This window comes from Sebastes fasciatus, chromosome 5, assembly GCF_043250625.1.
Source record: "Sebastes fasciatus isolate fSebFas1 chromosome 5, fSebFas1.pri, whole genome shotgun sequence".
Lineage (NCBI taxonomy): Eukaryota > Metazoa > Chordata > Actinopteri > Perciformes > Sebastidae > Sebastes > Sebastes fasciatus.
Window position 1 is genome coordinate 25,245,079 of NC_133799.1, and position 20,474 is coordinate 25,265,552.

The 20,474-nt window shown below is 36.8% G+C and overlaps 3 protein-coding genes across 5 annotated transcripts; all 3 read right to left on the reverse strand.

Annotated features, from left to right (window-relative positions):
* Positions 1-55: 55 nt before the first annotated feature.
* rpp21 (ribonuclease P subunit p21) lies at positions 56-2,784 on the reverse strand. Of its 2 annotated transcripts, none has more exons than XM_074636054.1 (5): positions 2,628-2,784; positions 2,393-2,493; positions 1,379-1,461; positions 888-1,009; positions 56-397 (listed from the first exon to the last, which is right to left on the reverse strand). In XM_074636054.1, exons 1-5 carry the CDS (start codon positions 2,682-2,684, stop codon positions 299-301), a joined length of 462 nt encoding a protein of 153 aa, XP_074492155.1. In that variant the 5' UTR covers positions 2,685-2,784; the 3' UTR covers positions 56-298. The 2 variants fall into 2 exon arrangements, with proteins under 2 accessions (XP_074492155.1, XP_074492154.1); XM_074636053.1 differs by having other exon boundaries at positions 56-396; positions 875-1,009; positions 2,628-2,783.
* A 995-nt stretch (positions 2,785-3,779) lies between these two features.
* On the reverse strand, positions 3,780-16,022 carry pak2b (p21 protein (Cdc42/Rac)-activated kinase 2b). Of its 2 annotated transcripts, none has more exons than XM_074636038.1 (15): positions 15,758-16,022; positions 12,822-13,125; positions 12,028-12,134; positions 11,776-11,926; positions 10,276-10,307; positions 10,066-10,179; positions 9,808-9,943; positions 9,604-9,667; positions 8,669-8,717; positions 7,903-8,015; positions 7,654-7,771; positions 7,362-7,461; positions 7,072-7,268; positions 5,019-5,156; positions 3,780-4,893 (listed from the first exon to the last, which is right to left on the reverse strand). In XM_074636038.1, the coding sequence occupies exons 2-15, from the start codon at positions 13,009-13,011 to the stop codon at positions 4,807-4,809; spliced, it is 1,596 nt and encodes a 531-aa protein (XP_074492139.1). In that variant the 5' UTR covers positions 13,012-13,125; positions 15,758-16,022; the 3' UTR covers positions 3,780-4,806. The 2 variants fall into 2 exon arrangements, with proteins under 2 accessions (XP_074492139.1, XP_074492141.1); XM_074636040.1 differs by lacking the exon at positions 15,758-16,022 and adding an exon at positions 15,554-15,682.
* A 728-nt stretch (positions 16,023-16,750) lies between these two features.
* On the reverse strand, positions 16,751-20,370 carry pigx (phosphatidylinositol glycan anchor biosynthesis, class X). Its single transcript, XM_074636045.1, has 6 exons — positions 20,247-20,370; positions 19,755-19,848; positions 19,532-19,667; positions 19,199-19,412; positions 18,523-18,623; positions 16,751-18,416 (listed from the first exon to the last, which is right to left on the reverse strand). The coding sequence occupies exons 1-6, from the start codon at positions 20,308-20,310 to the stop codon at positions 18,279-18,281; spliced, it is 747 nt and encodes a 248-aa protein (XP_074492146.1). The 5' UTR covers positions 20,311-20,370; the 3' UTR covers positions 16,751-18,278.
* Between the last annotated feature and the right edge of the window lie 104 nt (positions 20,371-20,474).

Below are 20,474 nucleotides of genomic sequence, written 5' to 3' on the forward strand. Positions count from 1 at the left end.
CTTCCATTCTTGTTGGCGGTTTTCAATAAAATCATCAATGAGGTTTACTTTTAAAAAAAAAAAAAAAATTCTTTTAAATGTGCAGGACGCCGCCTGGTGGCCATCTGTTGGTAGCATCAAAAATCACACTGCAGAAAAATACTGAAAATGATCTCACAGAGGCCAAACAGTTACTAAATCAATAAAATTACTAAAAGATTATGGATATATGTAATATAATAATGTTACACATATCTTAAACAAATGAAAAAGAAACATCAGTCCTTCATATTTCTCGGTCAGAAGAGTTGAACGTCTGCTACGTGCCGGCAGAGCTCTGGGCAGCGTTGGGTTTAGACGACACTGACCCGTCAGGCTTTTTGTCTTTTGGCTGTTTTTTAATAGAAGGTTTTGGATCTGAGGGTGAGAAAGAATAAATAATAATGATCAGTACCAAGTGTTGGCCAATGTTTTCAATTCTGCAGTATTTGGTCACCAATTTACGCAGTCTGAAGCTGTTTATACTCGCATGAGGCATGATGTAGATTTCTAAACTGTCAAACTATTAAAGCATACAATTGACAAAAACAAATTGTCCCTCTTTCTAATTTTTTATTTTAGTTCTTAATTTAAGTTATTTGCTTTTATCTTATTGAGGCAGTCATGTCTGAAAAGCCCTGCGTGTGCAGTAGGCACCTAGTTAAGCACTAAAATAACTTGCGGCGCCTTCGCGCTTTATGATCATTAAATAAAAATGATAATTACCTCTGATATTGCAAATCATATTGCAGATGCAATATCATTCAAAATAATACAATTATAGATATCTTTTTCAAAATTGACAGTTTATCGAAACCATCCTCCGTGAGGTTTGTGTTTAGTGTCGAGTTTGTACCTGGCTGCTTTTGTGGCTGCAGCTGAGCTTCGGGACGGTCGACCCACAAACAATGATCCGGATCATTCAGGAACGACTTGCTCTGCCCACAGCTGAGGCACCTCACAACAGTGAAGCGGGTCTTCCTATTTTTTCCTAATGACAAAAGAAGTGAACAGAAAGAAGGTCAGTGTCTCTGAATATGGGAAACAGCAGGAATATATGGCGTTATATTTGTGCCTCATTCCTGAGTGTGCAATGGGAGATTTTGAGCACAGAAAAATATATTTTGCAAGCACATACATTATATTTTGAAGAGAAATCATGCACAAGCAAAGAAAAAATTTTGTTTGAGCAAACAAAAATCTATTCTGTGCTCACTAAATTAATTTGCATGGTTCGTGTGCAATAATATCAATAATCAATAATTATTGAGTACAGAACAGATTTGTTTGCTCAAACGAAATAATGTTTTGCTTTTGTGTAATTCCTCTTTAAAAATACAAAAATGATGAGCTGACTTACTTCGTTGTCTTACAGTGGCGGTTACACCGGGGATGAGCAACGAGCAGCACTTCTTGCATATCGTTCTCTTTACTGACGGATCTCTGCAATAAAATACACAATTAGATGGATGATAGATGTTGAAAACCTATTTATGGACAGGTTAGACGTAGAGGATAAGGCTGGCGTTATGGTATGTTTTCCTTTGGGCTCTACACAAACCCATTTGGTATGTAAATGTTTTAAAATGGGTCACAAATATAGTTTCAGTTCTTTAAAAGGCTCAGTTATTTTAACAACAGCTGGGCACTGCAGTTTTTAGTAAATAACACTCTAACAGGAGGAAATGGTGCATTTGTTGAGGACTATTACTATAGTGGATGTATATCCATTTGTTGCTCTAGTAAGTAATAACAGAACTAGGATGGTGTTTGTAGGATTGACTCAAAATAAACAACAGCGCCCATGTTCATTGGGACCCAGTGTAACAGTTTGGCTCGATAATGTGTATTTAATAGTTTTTGGACAACAATTATTGATGATGCATTAATGTGTTCAGCACTTTAATGTTGCATCTGGTAAAAGTGGAGCTCATTTTAACTACTTTATATATTACTGGGTTGTTTAATCTAAAACTATACTGTAAATCATAATTTATTAGTTGATTTATATTTTGTATTAATAATCTAAATCTGCAAAGTAATTAAAGTTGTCAAATAAATGTAGTGAAGTAAAAAGTACCATATTTACCTCTGAGATGTAGTGTTAGTGGAGTATAAAGTAGAATAAAATAGAAATACTAAAGTACAAGTACTTCAAAATCTACTTAAGTAAAGTACTTTAAGTGGGATTAATTCATTGTTGATTTTGGTAATTTTCGTGGGATTTGTTAACGTACAATTGAATTCATTAATGTTCAGGTACATATGAAACCCTGTGCAACAAACAACAACAACAACACATGTAACTTTACAGGGAAGCAACATTAACTCTGCCTTCAAAATAAAATCAATACCAGACAAAACAAAAACTTACTGTCTGAGAACTAAACGTCTGGCTATGGTCCTCTGAGTGAAGCAGTAGAACCGAGCCAGCTCCACGTTCTCCGGGTTCTGGGATAAAACACAATGTGCAGCCTGCAGAGAGACAAAACAGCTTGAGTTACATCAGCACATGCCTGTTAGCAGAGCAGCTAGCGTGTTAGCATCATGTGGTGTTGTCGATAGCATCACAACAGCGATTCACTTTTACTTTAGCATTTATTTCCTACCTGGTAAAGATAGTTTAGTCTTTGGTAAGCGTCTTTGTCTTTCATTTGGACCGCCATTACACACAGAAGTCAGGAAAAATAGAGTTAGCAGTTTGGTAACAGCTGGTTACAACAGCTTCAGCTTAGGCTATAGAAACCGATGTCAAAAACTGTAACACTTCCGGGTAAAACCTCCAAAATAAAAGCGCCGACAGAAATCAAAATAATTGGCAGCATGCTACTTCAAAATAAAGACACCTCAAGCTCTGTCACTTACATCCTAAACTCGTACCTGCGCTGCTTCTAGAGATTCCAGTTGTAAAGGCATAAAGATAATAAATAAATGAAAGTATTCGTTATAAAGGCATAAAGATAATGAATAAATAAATAAGTACATAAATAATGAAAGTATTCCAGTTATAAAGGCATAAAGATAATAAATAAATAAATGAAAGTATTCCAGTTGTAAAGGCATAAAGATAATAAATAAATAAATAAATGAAAGTATTCCAGTTGTAAAGGCATAAAGATAATAAATAAATAAATAAATGAAAGTATTCCAGTTATAAAGGTATAAAGATAATAAATAAATAAATAAGTACATAAATAATGAAAGTATTCCAGTTATAAAGATAATAAATAAATAAATGAAAGTATTCCAGTTATAAAGGCATAAAGATGATAAATAAATAAATGAAAGTATTCCAGTTATAAAGGCATACAAATAATACATAAATAAATTAAAGTATTCTAGTTATAAAGGCATCATAATAAATAAATAAATGAAAGTATTCCAGCTTTAAAGGTATAAAGATAATAAATAAATGAAAGTCTTCATTGGTTCCACTTCAAACATTCAGTATAGATAGGAAAGGCTATTACTGCACTTCCTGGCAAAACCTCCAAAATAAAAGCGCACAACAAACTCACAGCTACTAAAAAACCTTAAATGTTGTTAATAAAAAAATAAATAAAATAATTGGCAGCATACTACTTCAAAATAAAGACACCTCAAGCTCTGTCACTTACATCCTAAACTTGTATCCGTGCTACCAGTAGAGAATCCAGTTATAAAGTCATAAAGATAATAAATAAATAAATGAAAGTCTTCATTGGTTCCAGTCTCGTATTTGTTTCCCTCTATGTGGCTTTATACAATCATTCACACTCAAATCACAAAAACACTAACATTTATTTGAGAGCGCAGACAAGGTTGTTAGTCGTCAGGAAAAAAATAAACAGTCAACAAATTGTCTTTACCAGCCTTCGACAGCTAACCACTACGATATGGCCGCTTTTTTTTTTTTTCAAACTAAACATTACGTACACAATATACACATATGGGAAGAGCACATTTGTTAAGTCCAGAAGAACACAAAGGACAGAGTTCAACATACAATACTCATTTTTTAATAACAACAATAAAAGGAGAAAGTATAAACCCTGTCAATCTAACATCTTAATTTGCCTGTAAGGTGCACCTCTGGTATCAGGAGACTAATGATAACGGATAAAGAACTGGTACAGTAGGTCTGTCAGGTGTGGCAATCGAAGAACAACACAATCGCAGCTCATGATGACGACGAATGTGCTGAAATGTTTTCCTATAAGAGAAAATGTCCATAAAACACGAGTCAATGTGGAAATAGCAAGAGTGTTCACTGAATGAGACCAAGTATATAACAAGACGGGGGACAAATATGAAATTCAAGTATCAAAATAACTAAGACACTGACGAGCTGAAAAGGTAAATTACAAAGGTAGTAAAAATCATGGGAAGAGAAACATTGAAACACAATCAACAATACATTAGGCAACATTTTGCATTTGTTTAAGGCAGTTGATTAAAAAAAACTAAAATCGAACTAGGCATTTTCTTCATTCCAAGTTAAATACAAGCCTAACCCTAACCTGTCACCAGGAGATTTGTTGTAAAAAATAACTACGCCCGACTCTTAAACTAAGCACTTTAGTTTGACTTGTCTTCTGACGTCTGAGTGAGAATAGAGTTCATGGACAGCGGTGGAGTTGTGCTCTATATTTTTTGGTCTTCTTCACAGTGAGGTTTGTCAGGGCTTATAAGGCTGGTGCATCAAGAGTGGAGAGTCACTCTCAGCCTATTGTCTGGCACGTAATCTAAACGGTTGGCACATATCTGTGCACACACAGCATGGGAAGGCAGCATAGCTAGTCTCATCAGCTAACGATTGCCCTTCATGGCCTCCTTGGCTGCCAGGATGAGAGGCGTGAGACTGGAGAGCGGCTTCGCCAGCTTCAGGAACGGATGCTGCACACCGGGACAAAGATAAACATAGAGAAGAGAAGGAGTGGGAAAGGGAAAACCAGTGAATCAAGTGCACGTTTAATTAAAACACAATGAAAATAGTCTAATAACAGGAAGAGGCTTTTAACCTGCAGCAGCTCTTTGCCTCCGCCTCTTTTCTCCACATCCATTTCCAAGCAACGGTTGAGGAAATCTCTGAAGACCGGAGACAGCTTCTCTGGGTTCTGGAGCTCAGGTGTGCCGTTTGTGGCGATCAGGTATAATGCCTGACGAAGCGGAAGAGACGAGAGGAAAAGGAAAAACTGTGAACCCTAGTTTCAGGAAGTAAATCCAGTCAAACTGGTAAAGTGAGGACATTGAATTTAAAAAATCTGATCCGTATTTACTTCATGCTATGAAAGTGTTACATTTCATTTTCTAACCCAGCATTCACACCGCCACTATAAAGTGCTTTCCTTTTCTATAGTGCCAGCTGAGTAAACTGACTTTACAAAGCCATACAACAAACTGCAGGTGATACCAGTGAACTGGTGCACAAAAGTTGATAATCCTCTGTTGACCCAGAAAGTTGTAATCCAGATTTTAAAAGTGTTCACATAGAAGAGGCAAAGTTTGTAACATTCAGCATGTGCAGCATGTAACACTCAACACATCAAGAGCAGTGTGTTCAGTTCGAAATGAGGTGGGATTACTGATGAACACATCATCCATCACTGACTAGCAGGCTGTATATACTGTACATTGATGTGCTTACATGCATATACTGTACATAACTTCTGGTACGTATATAAAGCAACTCATTCTTTTGGCTGCTCCCGTTAGGGGTCACCACAGCAGATCATCTGTTTGCATCTCTCCCTGTCCTCTACATCTTCCTCTGTCGCGCCAACCAACTGCATGTCCTCCCTCACCACATCTATAAACCTCCTCTTTGGCCTTCCTTTGTTCTTCTTGCCTGGCAGCTCCGTCTTCAGCATCCTTCTCCCAATATACCCAGCATTTCTCCTTTGCACATATCCAAATTATGTCAATCTTGTCTCTCTCGCTTTGTCTCCAAACCGTCTAACCAGAGCTGTCCCTCTAATACACTCACTCCTAATCCTGTCCATCCTTGTCACTCCCAACGAAAATCCTAACATTACAATATTTATTCCAGCACTCTCTGCACTCCAGCCTTGCACTAGCTGTATCCCTGTTTACAGTTACAATAAGTTTGATCTGTATATCAACATTATTGCTCAAATTCCTTGTATGCTTAAACATACTTGGCCCATGAAGCTGATTCAATAGTGTTTGTACTGAACTAGAATATGAACACTATTCAACAGGAGTAGCAGAAAAACTGGACAGAAATATTTGTATCTTGACAACTTCTCCCAACAACAAGTCAACTGTTTAACGCCTGGCTTATTCCTTGAATGCTGCTGTTGGTGGAGAGCAGGACAAACTCTCATGAGATTTGTGAGCGTTTGTGTTGACTCATGAGAGTCTGAGAACTGCAGTTGTTCAGCAACTATGCCAACGTCTGACACAAACAAATAATTTATCCCTCTGGTCACTAATTATTCGAACTTTTTGATATAAAATTAAGATTTTTTATATGAAATAAGTAGGTGTTGGGAATCTGGTGTGTGAATTTATTTTATTCATTTTTTTAAAAATGTATTTTTATTTATCATAATTTGAATAAACAAATACAAATTTAATAATATTAGATAAATACATAATTTAATTTATTTTCTTTTAATTTAATAATCTTATTTATTTTCTTTTAATTTAAATTTATTTAACTATTTTATTCTTATTATTATATTAGTACTATTACCATTTTTCCTCCTTGTTTTTGAATACTTTGTTTTTCAATTTATAGTTACAATCTGTTATTACATTTACATATTATTGTATTTGTTATGGTTTAGGTTGTTGTAGTCATTTTTATTAAGGAAACAATAAAAAGCTTGATTAAAAAAGATTGTTTATTATGTGCAATAGTGCCTTAATGACTTTATTTCTGTAAGTGAACCTGAGTTCTTTTGAACGCATTCACTCCCAGTACAGATGAGTCAATTGGGAGAGTTTCATGTCAAAGTGTTGGAAATTAACATGTTTATGTGTAAATACAACTTAAAATAAAAAGAGGATATTTAAATAAGCAAAAGGACTGAAAATGTTGTCACTCACTCGTAGTGGGTTCTCGTTCAGGTAGGGAGGCTCTCCTTCAACCATCTCGATGGCCATAATGCCCAGTGACCAGATGTCTACTTTAGGCCCATAAGCCTTTCTGGTCACCACCTCCGGAGCCATCCAGTAAGGCGTTCCTACCATGGTGCTTCGTTTGCTCTGCTCGGGAGTGATCTGGGCACAGAAGCCAAAATCGGCTGTCGAACAGACGGAGAAGAGTAAATACAGAGTAACACTGGAAGAACATAGAAATCAGAGTTCAACAGGCTGCTCATCAGTACAGGACTTACTCAGCTTGACAGAGCCGTCCATCCCCAGTAACACATTGTCACTTTTGATGTCTCTGTGAATGACCTGGTTCGCATGCAGGAACTCCAATGCTTGTAAACACTGCAGGTACAGAGACACATAGGGAGAGAGAGGGAGAAGTTGTTGAGAGTTATAGTTTGGATGTTTTGAAGTGTGGAGAAGTACCTCTTAAAACCCCACTTCAAAACAATCCAAACTATCCCTGTACATTTTTGTTTTGCCTCTAACTTTCACATAAAGTTGCCCTGGTTGGTTGTGAAGAGTGTAGTGTACCTCTCGGCAGACGGCGGCTATCTGGGCTTCATCCATACAGGTCTCTGTTACCACGTCTGTCAGTGAGCCACCAGCCAGATACTCCATCACCACAAACAGCTCCTCCGCCATCAGGAAACTGATATACACACACACAAATAAACATTGTCACCCACTGACGTCCAACCATGCTAGTGTGACAACTTTCTGGTTTCGTTGTAATTATGATTAGATGTTCTACTCAGGCTGCAGGTTTACTTTCAGTCGTACCTGTCTAAAAAGTTGACGATGTTGGGGTTCTTCAACTCCTTCATCACTAGAATCTCATTGATGATAAGCTCCTTCTTCGGCTGCTTTTGTAGGTTGATCTGTTTAATGGCGACCTGTAAAAAGGAAGCGTGAGAGACACAATATTTAGAATTACCAAAACGTTACTCAAGGGACCATGTTAGTATAAAGTTTTAATATCCAATATTCCAAACTTTCCTTTGGTTTTTATAATGACTTCATAAGTATATGTATTATACATGTTTAAAAAGAGACAGTTCACCCCAAAATTAAAATATACATATTGCATATACATATATATATCAATCTAGATTGTTTTGGTGTGAGTTGCCGAGTGTTGGAAATAAAACTCAACAGCAATGTTTCTTTCCAGAAATCATGGCCCGGTTACTCAAGATAATCCACAGACCTTGTTGTGAGCAGTTTGGAAGCGCGCATCTATCAGATGCTCGGCTGAGCTGTAACGTTAGCTGGCTCAGTGGTGCTAGGTGAGCTAGCAGCATCGAGAATAGATGCATGCTTCCTTCTGCGCGGTGATACGGTTGGCGGGTGTAGTTCGGTGGAGAGAAAATAGTTCCTACATGAAACTGCTCACAACAAGGTCTGTGGATTGATCACTACAAGCCCAGTGCCATCTAGTGCCATAGTGACAGCTGTGTGTAGCTGTGTTTATGTCATGAGCTCCACTACTTTACAGTTTACAGTATCCCTGGTTAGTTTCTCCACATCTCCTCATCCATTACTTTACCTCCTGTCCTGTGGCAACATCAATGGCTGTGAATACTGTTCCTGAAGCCCTGTGGGACAAATGAGATGAGCACTCAAATTAGTCTGCATATGTATTATACACAGATATATTCATGCTGCCAAGTTTTCACAAAAAAATCTCTGATGTTAAACAGAACATATGCCCCCAGAGAGCTGTGAGTCATCTGACATAGTTGTGACATGATGATGCTTTCTTTGTATATTACTGAGAAAAACGCTCGGTACCGCTATGATCTGTCTCATAGGATAGTTAGGATTCCATTAGAGGTGTTTGGCTTCATAAACCTGACAATGACTACCTTTACATGCATACTAATAATTCACTACTATTCTGAATTTGATACAGGTCATGTAAACAGCATATTCCGTTTGGATATTCTGAAATGAGCATTTTCAGATTAAGACATGTGGGATATGATGATATCATTCAGGTTTTAGGAGCATTCTTTGGACATGTATGCAGCGCATTCAAAATATGCGTCTCAATTGGGGTTTTTAGGGCAGCAACAGTAAACAGTACATTGTGGGTGGAAATTTAAAAAGTGTTGATACAAAAGAAAATGACCAGATTTTATTGGGAAAAAAGGCACTATAATTATTATTATTTATTACACGACTTTGTTGAATACTCAATTCTGATTGGTCAATCATGGCGTTCCAGGATCTGTTATTTCTTTATAGCAGATCTTTGTTATGCATAACAGACCGTTGCTATGGATGCAGCTCTGATGTAGGACCATTTTTGTGTCAAATTATTGATTTCTTAGGTAAGTAGCCGTGTAATAAGAGGGATAATGTACAACAATGACCAGCTAGCTGTACATTATCCCTTACATAAGCAACATTCATTATAGTACACATAAAAACGTAAATCCTATCACGTGTTCTACATGAAGCTGGTGGATCTGAACTCACCCCTGACCAATCTTTTCATATCTGGTGTACTTCTTCTTGGGATCTCCAATGCTGACTATTGTTCCTGTAAGACAGATAAACAACCACATATGTAAAGGAAACAATATTGCAATAAATACTAAATATAAGCAAATACATGTAACAGTTTGGATTTAAACTGCTGTATTAAGAGTAAGTAAGATTAATGATTAATTAATCATTTACTCAGTTTGTCCATGATCTCCTCATCCGTCATCTTGCCCTTCTTCTTCTGTCTGTCTGCAGCCTTGGAGGCAGTTTCTCCGCCGTCTGGACACGTGCTTGGAGCAGGGATGGGATCGATAACGGAGCGAGTATACACCTGCACAACAAAAATAATACATATAATAAATAAATACATTTCAAGTTCACAAAGAATGCCTCAGAAAGTGAAATATGAAACACTGATTTTAAAATGAAAAGAGGATCATTATGGTGACTTACACTCTTTGTGTGTTCTGGTCTCGGTGCCACGATAGGAGGAGGAGCTTCATCATCGTCATCATCGTCAATGTCTTTGATATTCGGAGACAAGGGTTCAGTGCCTTTTTTGACGGGCTGATTTAGAGGGAAAGAAAAGGTTGTTAGTCTTTATAAGACAAAACATGCTACAAATAAAACAGCATGTGTGTTTTAACAGTCTTGAATACTTACAGACTGAGGCCCTGGAGTGAATGCGTCTTTTTCTGTAAATAAAACAAAAAACAAAGAGTTAGTAAAAAAGATGTTTTATAAGTTCTTGTAGTCACAGATTAAACTACACTGTCATTCAAAAGTTTGGAATAAACTGTTATATTGATGTTCTTCTTCTTCCCTTCAATAATAACTATATTAACAGAGATAAAAACAGTTTAATTTATAAACCAAATGTATTATTTACATTTGAAATACTTTTGGCCACAACAAGAATAATTAAATGATTCAAACTTCCATTTAGTCGATGTGTTACATGACAGGGGAGAATACTGCTGGAAGTTGGATGTTGAATTAGTTTTATTATGTTGGTTGGAAGTACGCCACTCCTCCTCTCCTTCAGGTCACACATGCGTGAATGCGGGCGACTGTTCGTCGCCTGCCGAGGTGATATTCACCTGAAAGTTCCCAAAGTTCAACTCGACGCAAAGATGCAAGCTGACCTGCTGCACGTTCACATCATCGTAACATAAGCGTGTGTTCTGGTAACGCAGCGTTACTTGGATTAATAACTGTAATATAATTACTGTTTAGGAAATTGTAATCCCTTACACTACTTGTTACCGGGGAAAGTAATAATATTACAGTAATGCATTACTGCCCAACACTGGTGAAGTGTGAAGAGCTTTGCTAAAGCAACACGTTGCAGCTGTTAATTGCAGCTTGTTCTAGGATTCATTATTGTGACCTTGACAATGAAACATGAACCTGTTCCTGTTTAAATCTGCACACATTTTGATGCTCAGCTTCCAGTTTCTTTTACCAATGACCGCTGATTTCTTCTATTGTTATTCAACTGTTGCTCAGAGGGATTCTGCCCTTACAGTGGTCAGTATGGTTGAATAATTGGACAGCGTTTTGTTCTCAATGTACTAAACTAAATAACATCAATTTGTAAAGAGGACTTTCTACAAGCTAAAAGCATGAAAGACCATTCAGACATATAGAGTAGTCCTCTCAGACATCTGACTGGACACAATCAAGCTTTGGTGGCAGGAGATTACAAACTTTTAAACAGTAGTGTAGGTGTTCTCAAAGGTTTAACACCTTGTACTGATTTACTCATTCCGCCTCATGGTCACTCATTGTTTTATATGACTTAATATTGATTACATTCCTCTTTATGAGAAAGGAAACAATGTTATCTACCTGAAGACAAATCATTTTAAGCAATAATTAACTTCTACTTGTATAAACATGGTGATGTCTTTTATTTAACAACTTGATATAAATTCATAATGCCCTGCAGGTATCTAAATAAACATAGTGTCTGAATTTAACCTCTAAGGAAGTATTTCACTGCTAAAAAGATGGCCTTTTCACAAAACTAGGCTGTCTATGCAGTAGAAATATGTTTGAAATTGGTGCTACATGACCAGAGAAACCAGAGAAACAGGGCTGTGGTATTCTTTTTCGCTCAAAAGGTAGAAAACCTACAACACCCAGAATGCACTGCCTCACCAGAAGATGAGAAGCTGAGGTACTTCTGACGGCCGTTGCCTGTAGAGTCATAGAACTTAAGAACGTCGAGCACGGCCTGTGGGTTCTTCTTCTGCTCCGACTTGGTGATGTTTGAGGTCTGGAGTAGTCGAGCCCACTGCTCCGGCATACCCTGAGTGTGACAAAGATGACGTGGTGTCAGAATGGTGCCGACTAAGAAGTGATGTAAATCAAAAAGCATGTGTGAGAACAACCAAACAGTGAAAAACTCACAGTGAACTCCCCCGTGACAGCATCAAACCCAACATGTATGGTGTGTTCAAAATCTGAAGGTGGTGAGATCTCTGGTCGCTCTTTGTCTCGATCTTTCTTTCTACCACCTGAAAGTAACCAAAACCTTATTGAAAATCACACTTGACTACACAATTAAACCGATCACAAACACAGGAACACATTTAAAGTAGGGCTGTCAATCAATTAAAATATTTAGTCGCGATTAATCGCATGATTGTCCTTAGTTAATTGCGATTAATCACACATTTTTTATCTGTTCAAAATGTACCTTAAATGGAGATTTTTCAAGTATTTAATACTCTTATCAACACGGGAGTGGCCAAATATGCTGCTTTATGCAAATGTATGTATATATTTATTATTGGAAAACAATTAACAACACAAAACAATGACAAACCTTCACAGGTACTGCATTTAGCATAAAAAAGGGGAGACTTGTGGGTACCCATAAAACCCATTTTCATTCACATATCTTGAGGTCAGAGGTCATGGGGACCCCTTTGAAAAGGACCATGACAGTTTTTTCTTACCAAAATTTAGCGAAGGTTTGGAGCGTTATTTAGCCTCCTTTCGAGACAAGCTAGTATGACATGGTTGGTACCAATGGATTCATTAGGTTTTCTAGTTTCATATGATACCAGTATCTCCACTAGCTACAACCTAAAATTCGCAAGTTGCGATAATGCCTTAAAACGAATTTGGGTAAACACGTTACTATCGTGTTAACTTTGACAGCCCTAGTTTAAAGTTGAATATCTCTCAGCCAAACTCACCTTTTTCAGCCCCAGAGAAGATTGAGATGATCCCTTTGCGTTGTTTTCTCTCCTCGGGCACAGAAGGCAGCGGTTTAGAGCTGTGGTTGGCTGAGAGCGAGTCTTTGCTGGAGCCGGTGCTGAAGATGGTGCTGCTCATCCTGACCGGAGGGGCAGGGGGTTTATCCTCGGGGTCTCCGTTATCACACATCGCTACAGGTTGTTGTGAGCCTCACCAGGGCGAAGAGGGCAGGAGGCACGGGTGTGCTCATGCGCTACGGGAGGATGTGCAGAAAATGACAGCAGAAGAGAAAGGAAGTGGTACCTGGGAGAGAATCAGACATTCATTAGACACTAAACACACTATAATAAGGTTACTAATACAGCAGGATGTGGGGAGTGTTGGGGGTGTTATCAGTGAAGCTGATCTAGTAAGTAAGTGAGAAAACCACCATCATCTTGGGCCACAATAGTGTGAGGCAGAAACTCTACACTAGAGCTGCAACTAATGATTATTTTCATTGTGGATAAATCTATTAATTATATTCTGATTAATCTGTAAAAAGTCAGAAAATGGTGAATAAAGTCGATCAGTGTTTCCCAAAGCCCAAGATGACTGATTATTAATACAAGATAAAACTCAACTAATAAAATAACATTTATTATTATGGATTACACTATGCAGCAGTGTATAAAGCAGGACTGGGCAATATAACCAAAGTCTTCTATCTTGATATAGGTCATTGCATATCACGATGTAGCATGTTTTCTGGTAATTCAATAAAGAAATATGTAGTCTATATGACATAACCACATGGCAAAGCCTATTCTTGTGTGAAGTATATACTTGAAAAGTATGAAGTACTTATAATTGAATTAAGAACTTTAGTGCGAAATGAACATAAAGGTTTCAAGTGAAATTATAGAGGGAAAAAAATGAATAAATATTTCCAGCTATACACTTACTATGTTTACATGCATGTACACAAATACAGAGTAATCAGATTAAGACAGCAGTTTGATTTAACTACACTGGGGTATTCCCATAAGCAGAATTCTGTGTTCATCACGATACGATCCCGTTGAAAGATGATAATCATATTGAATTATTTTCAAACCCTAATATAAAGTATGTAGTTAAAATTAGCTGCACCTTTACCAGCTGCAACATTAAAGTCATGAACACATATATGAATCAATAATTATAATCCAGTGACATTATACATTATTCAGAAATGGGCCATTGTGCATAATGAGTACTTTTACTTTTGGTTCTTTAAGTATACTTTGATGATAATACTTAATACTTTTACATAAGATTTTAAATGCAGGACTATTACGTGTAGCAGAGTATTTTTTACATGGTTGTATTAGTATTTTACTTAAGAAAAGCATCTGAATACTTCCTCCACCATTGGTATTCAGACATTAATATTTGAATATTGCCAATATTTACAGTACAAATAAACAGTTCATAAGAGGGTGACTGAATTGAAGCATAGTAGTAGTCATTTGGCAATATTTGGCTAACAAATAATGAGGGTTAATGAGGGTACTGTTTGTCTGAGAAATGTTAAGATAGCATTTCTAACAAAGAAGTTTCTTTTTTAGTGTCCTATGTGTCTTTATAGTGTCCTATGTGTTTTTTTAGTGTCCTATGTGTCTTTTTAGTGTCCTGTGTCTTTATAGTGTCCTGTGTCTTTTATGTGTCTTTATAGTGTCCTATGTGTCTTTATAGTGTCCTGTGTCTTTATCGTGTCTTTATCGTGTCCTATGTGTCTTTATAGTGTCTTTTTAGTGTCCTATGTGTCTTTTTAGTGTCCTATGTGTCTTTATAGTGTCTTTTTTGTGTCCTGTGTCTTTATCGTGTCTTTATAGTGTCTTTTTAGTGTCCTATGTGTCTTTATAGTGTCCTATGTGTCTTTATAGTGTCCTATGTGTCTTTTTAGTGTCCTGTGTCTTTATAGTGTCCTGTGTCTTTTATGTGTCTTTATAGTGTCCTATGTGTCTTTATAGTGTCCTGTGTCTTTATCGTGTCTTTATCGTGTCCTATGTGTCTTTATAGTGTCCTATGTGTCTTTATAGTGTCCTGTGTCTTTATAGTGTCTTTTTAGTGTCCTATGTGTCTTTATAGTGTCTTTTTAGTGTCCTATGTGTCTTTATAGTGTCTTTTTAGTGTCCTATGTGTCTTTATAGTGTCTTTTTAGTGTCCTATGTGTCTTTATAGTGTCTTTTTAGTGTCCTATGTGTCTTTATCGTGTCTTTTTAGTGTCCTATGTGTCTTTTTTGTGTCCTGTGTCTTTATCGTGTCTTTTTAGTGTCCTATGTGTCTTTTTAGTGTCTTTTTAGTGTCCTATGTGTCTTTATAGTGTCTTTTTAGTGTCCTATGTGTCTTTATAGTGTCTTTTTAGTGTCCTATGTGTCTTTATAGTGTCTTTTTAGTGTCCTATGTGTCTTTATCGTGTCTTTTTAGTGTCCTATGTGTCTTTTTTGTGTCCTGTGTCTTTATCGTGTCTTTTTAGTGTCCTATGTGTCTTTTTAGTGTCTTTTTAGTGTCCTATGTGTCTTTATAGTGTCTTTTTAGTGTCCTATGTGTCTTTATAGTGTCTTTTTAGTGTCCTATGTGTCGCATCTGAGGGAGACTCAGATGAGGATAAAAGAATAATGCAAGTTCTCCAGCTTATTAAGCTACAGAAATAAGAAGCTGACACCTCACAGCTTCTTGTTAACATAATAAACATAAACATATCCACCCTCAGCCCGTTATGTCCTCCATATAACGGTAAACATGTCCTTCAGATGAGCAACAACAGGGGCGGCTAGCATGCTAACGTTAGCTTAACTTAGCCAACAAGTGTGCTAGCTCAGAAGCTAAAGTTAGCATGATAGCAGCTATGCTAATACAGATCCACCGTTAGCTGTGAGCTAATGCTACCTAGCCTAGCAACCAAAGTTACCTCGACGGTTAGAAACCGTTAGTGGATCCGTTAAACGTGCTTCCTCCGGTCCTCCGGTTCTCCGGTCCTCCGGTACTAATAACTATTTACAAAGACACTTCTCTTCTATCTGTTCGGCCCTTCTGGGATAATATTCCGTTATGGTGGAGAGGAAACGGAACTACCGACAGACCGACCGACCAGCCCGGCAACGTTTCACATTAATGGTGTGAGGAGAGTCTCCAACCATCACAGCACCAGTTCAGCTGCTCTGCTCTCACTGGGAGCTCTGGTCACACTGGGAGCTCTGGTCACACTGGGAGCTCTGGTAACACTGGGAGCTCTGGTAACACCTGACTGATCATTAGGAGAGATGTACTGCATTGTTCCCTCTAGTAGTGGAAGTACTCAGATATTGTAGTAAAAGTAGTAAGCCTAATGTAGAAATACTCTTACAAGTAAAACTCATGTATTAAAAATCTCTTTTTTTTAAATTAAAAGTACAAAAGTATTAAAATAAATCTATCTATATATTATATCATAATTTATTTGTTGACTATATTTTGTTTTATTAATCTGAATCTGCAAAGTAACTAAGGTATCAAATACGTATAGTGGATAGATAGATAGATAGATAGATAGATAGATAGCAACTTTATTGATCCCGAGGGAAATTCAAGTTTCCAGCATCACAGTTCCATAGTGAAAAACATGTTAGTAAAAAAGTCTAGAAAAATATACCAGATATAAAAATAACAGGAGATGAAGAAACTGTTAAAAATGAATAAAGTGCAGGGTAACAGCTGAGATGCAGAAGAAACTGTTAAAAATGAATATAGTGGAGTAAAAAGTATAATATTTCCCTCTGAGATGTAGGAGAGTAGAAGTATAAAATAGCAGAAAATGGACATACTCAAAGTACCAGTACCTCAGAATCGAGGTACTGGTACTTTTTACTGACTTAACTGAGCTGTACAACAATGTGTGCAATAATTCAACTCTGCAACACCATCATTAATAAATACTGCATTTATACTGTACATTCAAGAAATATTCTTATTAATTTCTTATTCATACCATTCATATTTAACACACTTAATAGATCCCACTTCTCAGAATTTTGTCTTTACTTATAAGCATTTTTTTTTTACTTATTTGCACTGTGGTTTATTTTTATTATTTTTATTATTATTAATACGTCTGAATGCATATATTTGTACATATTTTCATATTTCTTACATTTTAATTTTCTTATTTTTAATTTGTATTATTAATTTACTTAATTAATTTTAGTAGTTACTTATATTTCCTTACTTACATTTTGTTATATTGTAACATTATGTACACACTGTAGCATTATGCACATAATTTACATGTTACATACTCCTTTATTACTATTTTCTTACATTTCTTTATGTTTAAATAAGAGCAACTGTAACGCCCCAGTTTCCTTTAATTTCCCCTTTAAATAGCTTAATGGTTGGAAAAAACATCTTATACCATACTGTCTGACAGTATCTTTAATATATACACATTTCATATCAGCTTGTTCCAGTTCTTCATTGAAGCTATATGATGTTTACACTGACTGAAATATTTAAACCCTCTGTGTTTTTTTATGGCAAATATTCAAGATGTCTTGCACCTCATTTTATATATATACTCCCAAATGATTCAGCCTGACATATTCGGTATCTTTGGGAACGAGAATCCACAAGAATTTAATGTAAAGTTATATGTGTTTGAACAACGAGTGGCTGCACAACATACGTTTTTACTGACAGACTGAAGAGATTAAAGACGGTAGTCTAATTACTGTGATGTTTATGACCATGACCTCTGACACATCCACAAAGAAAGAAAGAAAGTTTGTTACTTCTGTACATCTTTTTTACACCAATCATCTACACCAATCATCTCAGTGTGCTCAATCTACACAATTTCCAATGCTCAACAAGTCTTTGCTTTTTATTATTCAGAGTTTAAATTATTGATTGCAGTTGGGATAAAGGTGTTTGAATAAATAACGAAGTAGAAATTGCCAGAATATACACTGAAGGAGGACGTCTTGTCCAAAACGTCCGTGTGGCAAATAAAAAGTCATGTTGGAGTGCTGTCCTAGTCTTTCCTTTTTCATCATCTCCACATTAAGGATAAAGCACCCAGTCTTCAAGGTCTAATCATGAGTTGAGCAGGTTGTGTCTTAATTTAAATATAGAAGTGTCATCTTCCGGTATGATCTGGGCTATGATCCTACTTCTGTGCCAAGATCATAAGAGGAGGAAATCTTGCACAACAAGTAGAGGACAAACCAACATACAGATGTTTACTTACAGTAACTGGGGTCTTTTACAAGAAACGTTTTATTAACTGAATTATCTGGATTACTCCAGTAAAACCTGGAACCTCCTCAACTTTTAAACCTGGACTGATAAAATAAAATAGACCTTTTCTGTTTGTGTCACCTTAGAAGATAAGGTGACCCATCCTGACTTTGATCATAGTAATGCTAGCTGTTTAATACAAGCTATGTTGTCACTGTTTAACTGATCCGATGTTTCCACATGTGTTTGGACAACGCCACACAGCAGAGCATTGTGACTAGAAGGGTTCCACCGCACACAGGTGCCACCAAAGACCCGTCACCAACTGGAAACTGGACGCCCACGGGGCCTCGATCCTACAGGATACGAGATATTTTTTGAGTGATAAAAGAAAATGAGCAGAAAATAGACATTTAGTATTATAGAAAGTTGGACGTGAAGAGAAGATTTATAGAGAAGCACCTGCTGAAGCTGGAGTTTAACCCACGGACATGTGCTCGAATTGTCGTGAGTACACGGGGCGTCCACGATAGTATGAGGCTCTACGTTGTTAAGCTGCATACCTAGAAATAAGAAAGAAGTTTGGATTAAGATAAACACTTCATTTTCTGTCTCCGTCAGCGACATTTTTCTTCCAGTGAAAGATATTGTGTTAGCAATATAAGTTATTGGTATATTCACTCAACTAAAAATCCCAAATATACCTAACAATATTAAAATATATATTAATATAGAACAAAAAAACATGACTGTACAGCTTACTATTAAATGAAGTCCTTGGTATTAGATGGCAGTCTGAATGATTACACTTCACACCCTGATGAAGACTTGTTGGTGGTCATCCATGATATAATAAAGGATTTTTAACTCACAATCAGAGTGCCTCGGATGTTTTCCGGACGGCCATCTAATACCAAGGATTTCCTTTAATAATAAGCTGGACAGTCATTGTTTTTTTTTTATATATTTATTTGACTACTCGCCCTATCCTTGAAGAGCACCTGTTTTTTTTTACTTCAACATTACCAACACTGAGTTTCTTTACCCAGTGCAGCATTACCTATTTTTTCCTAATATATTTCTATAGTTTCTGAGAAGAGAGGCATACATGATTAGAGGATAAACATGATCTGCTTACACTTTTCAGCCCGCAGCAGCAGCTCTGGAGCTTCTATGTCGACAGATGTAAACATTTCGCCATCAAAAGAAGGTTCGTGGTAGCGTCCGTGTATGGGAAGTGTTACTTTTAGCAGTCTGGGAGTTGGTCCATCAGGGGTAGGATACACATAGCTGACAAATCCCTCAGTCTTGTGAGCAGGCACCTCCAGGTCAATGGCTGAATCTAGTAATATCTTACAGAGATGAATACACATTAATACATGAATGTGGTTTGTAATATTTATTTCCACAAATCTGCTGTTTCTCCACAGTTGCTTGATATAAATAAAAGTCTAACAAGTGTCAGTCTTACCTGCCAATCACTGTGATCACTCAAGGATGCAAGCTGGTAGGGATCAACATAGATGCCTCTGGGCCATCTGTGAACCAGCAGAACTCGGACCCCACTGAGAACATCAGGGCTGAGCTCCACGGTGGTTACCATCTCCCTAAAACACAGAAACACCAGAAATCATTTAATCATTCCACTCACAAAGATGGTTATTATTTAAAGTTTGAAAATACACTACAAATACCTGTGGAAACCCTTCTTGATGATCTCCACTGAAACCAGCGAGGATTCAAGCCACTGCTTCAGAAGACCACAGTGGTTCTCATTCTTCTTCTCATCTACAAACAATATGCAGGTTGTATTCGTCAAGACCACAAGACTAAAGAGAAGAGACTTTATCAGAATCAGGTTTATTTAAGTATATACATACAAGGAATTTGACTCTGGTTTTTATGCAGCTCTCTCAATGTACTTACACAGAATATGAATAACAGCATAAAGAATACAATAATAAAAAACACATACATACAAATCGTGCAATGAAATAAATACTGGAACTTCTTTTTTTAATGCATAATAAGAGAAAAGACTGTTTTCTGCTGCATTACAGTAGAGAAATCCTCTCTCCTGTCTTGCCTGTCATGCAGAAATTATAGTTTAGGTGACACACAATCACAACTAATCAGTGTTTATCTGTTTTAGCTAGGAGGTTTAACAATATATAAAGTTATCTTACCTTCTTCGATCCAACAATGACATGTCGATAAACAAGCCAACGCAGAAAAAAGTACAAAATACATCAAAATAGGAGCTTTAAAGAGCCTGTTTGGCTCAGGTTTAGCTCATGGGTGTATTAAAAGAACTAGCTACTTTCAAATTGTTTACGGAAATGAATGTCGAAGGACCCTTTTTGAAGTTGCAATGATGCCTGACTAGAAAGAATAAATAAACGGCATTGTGTGAA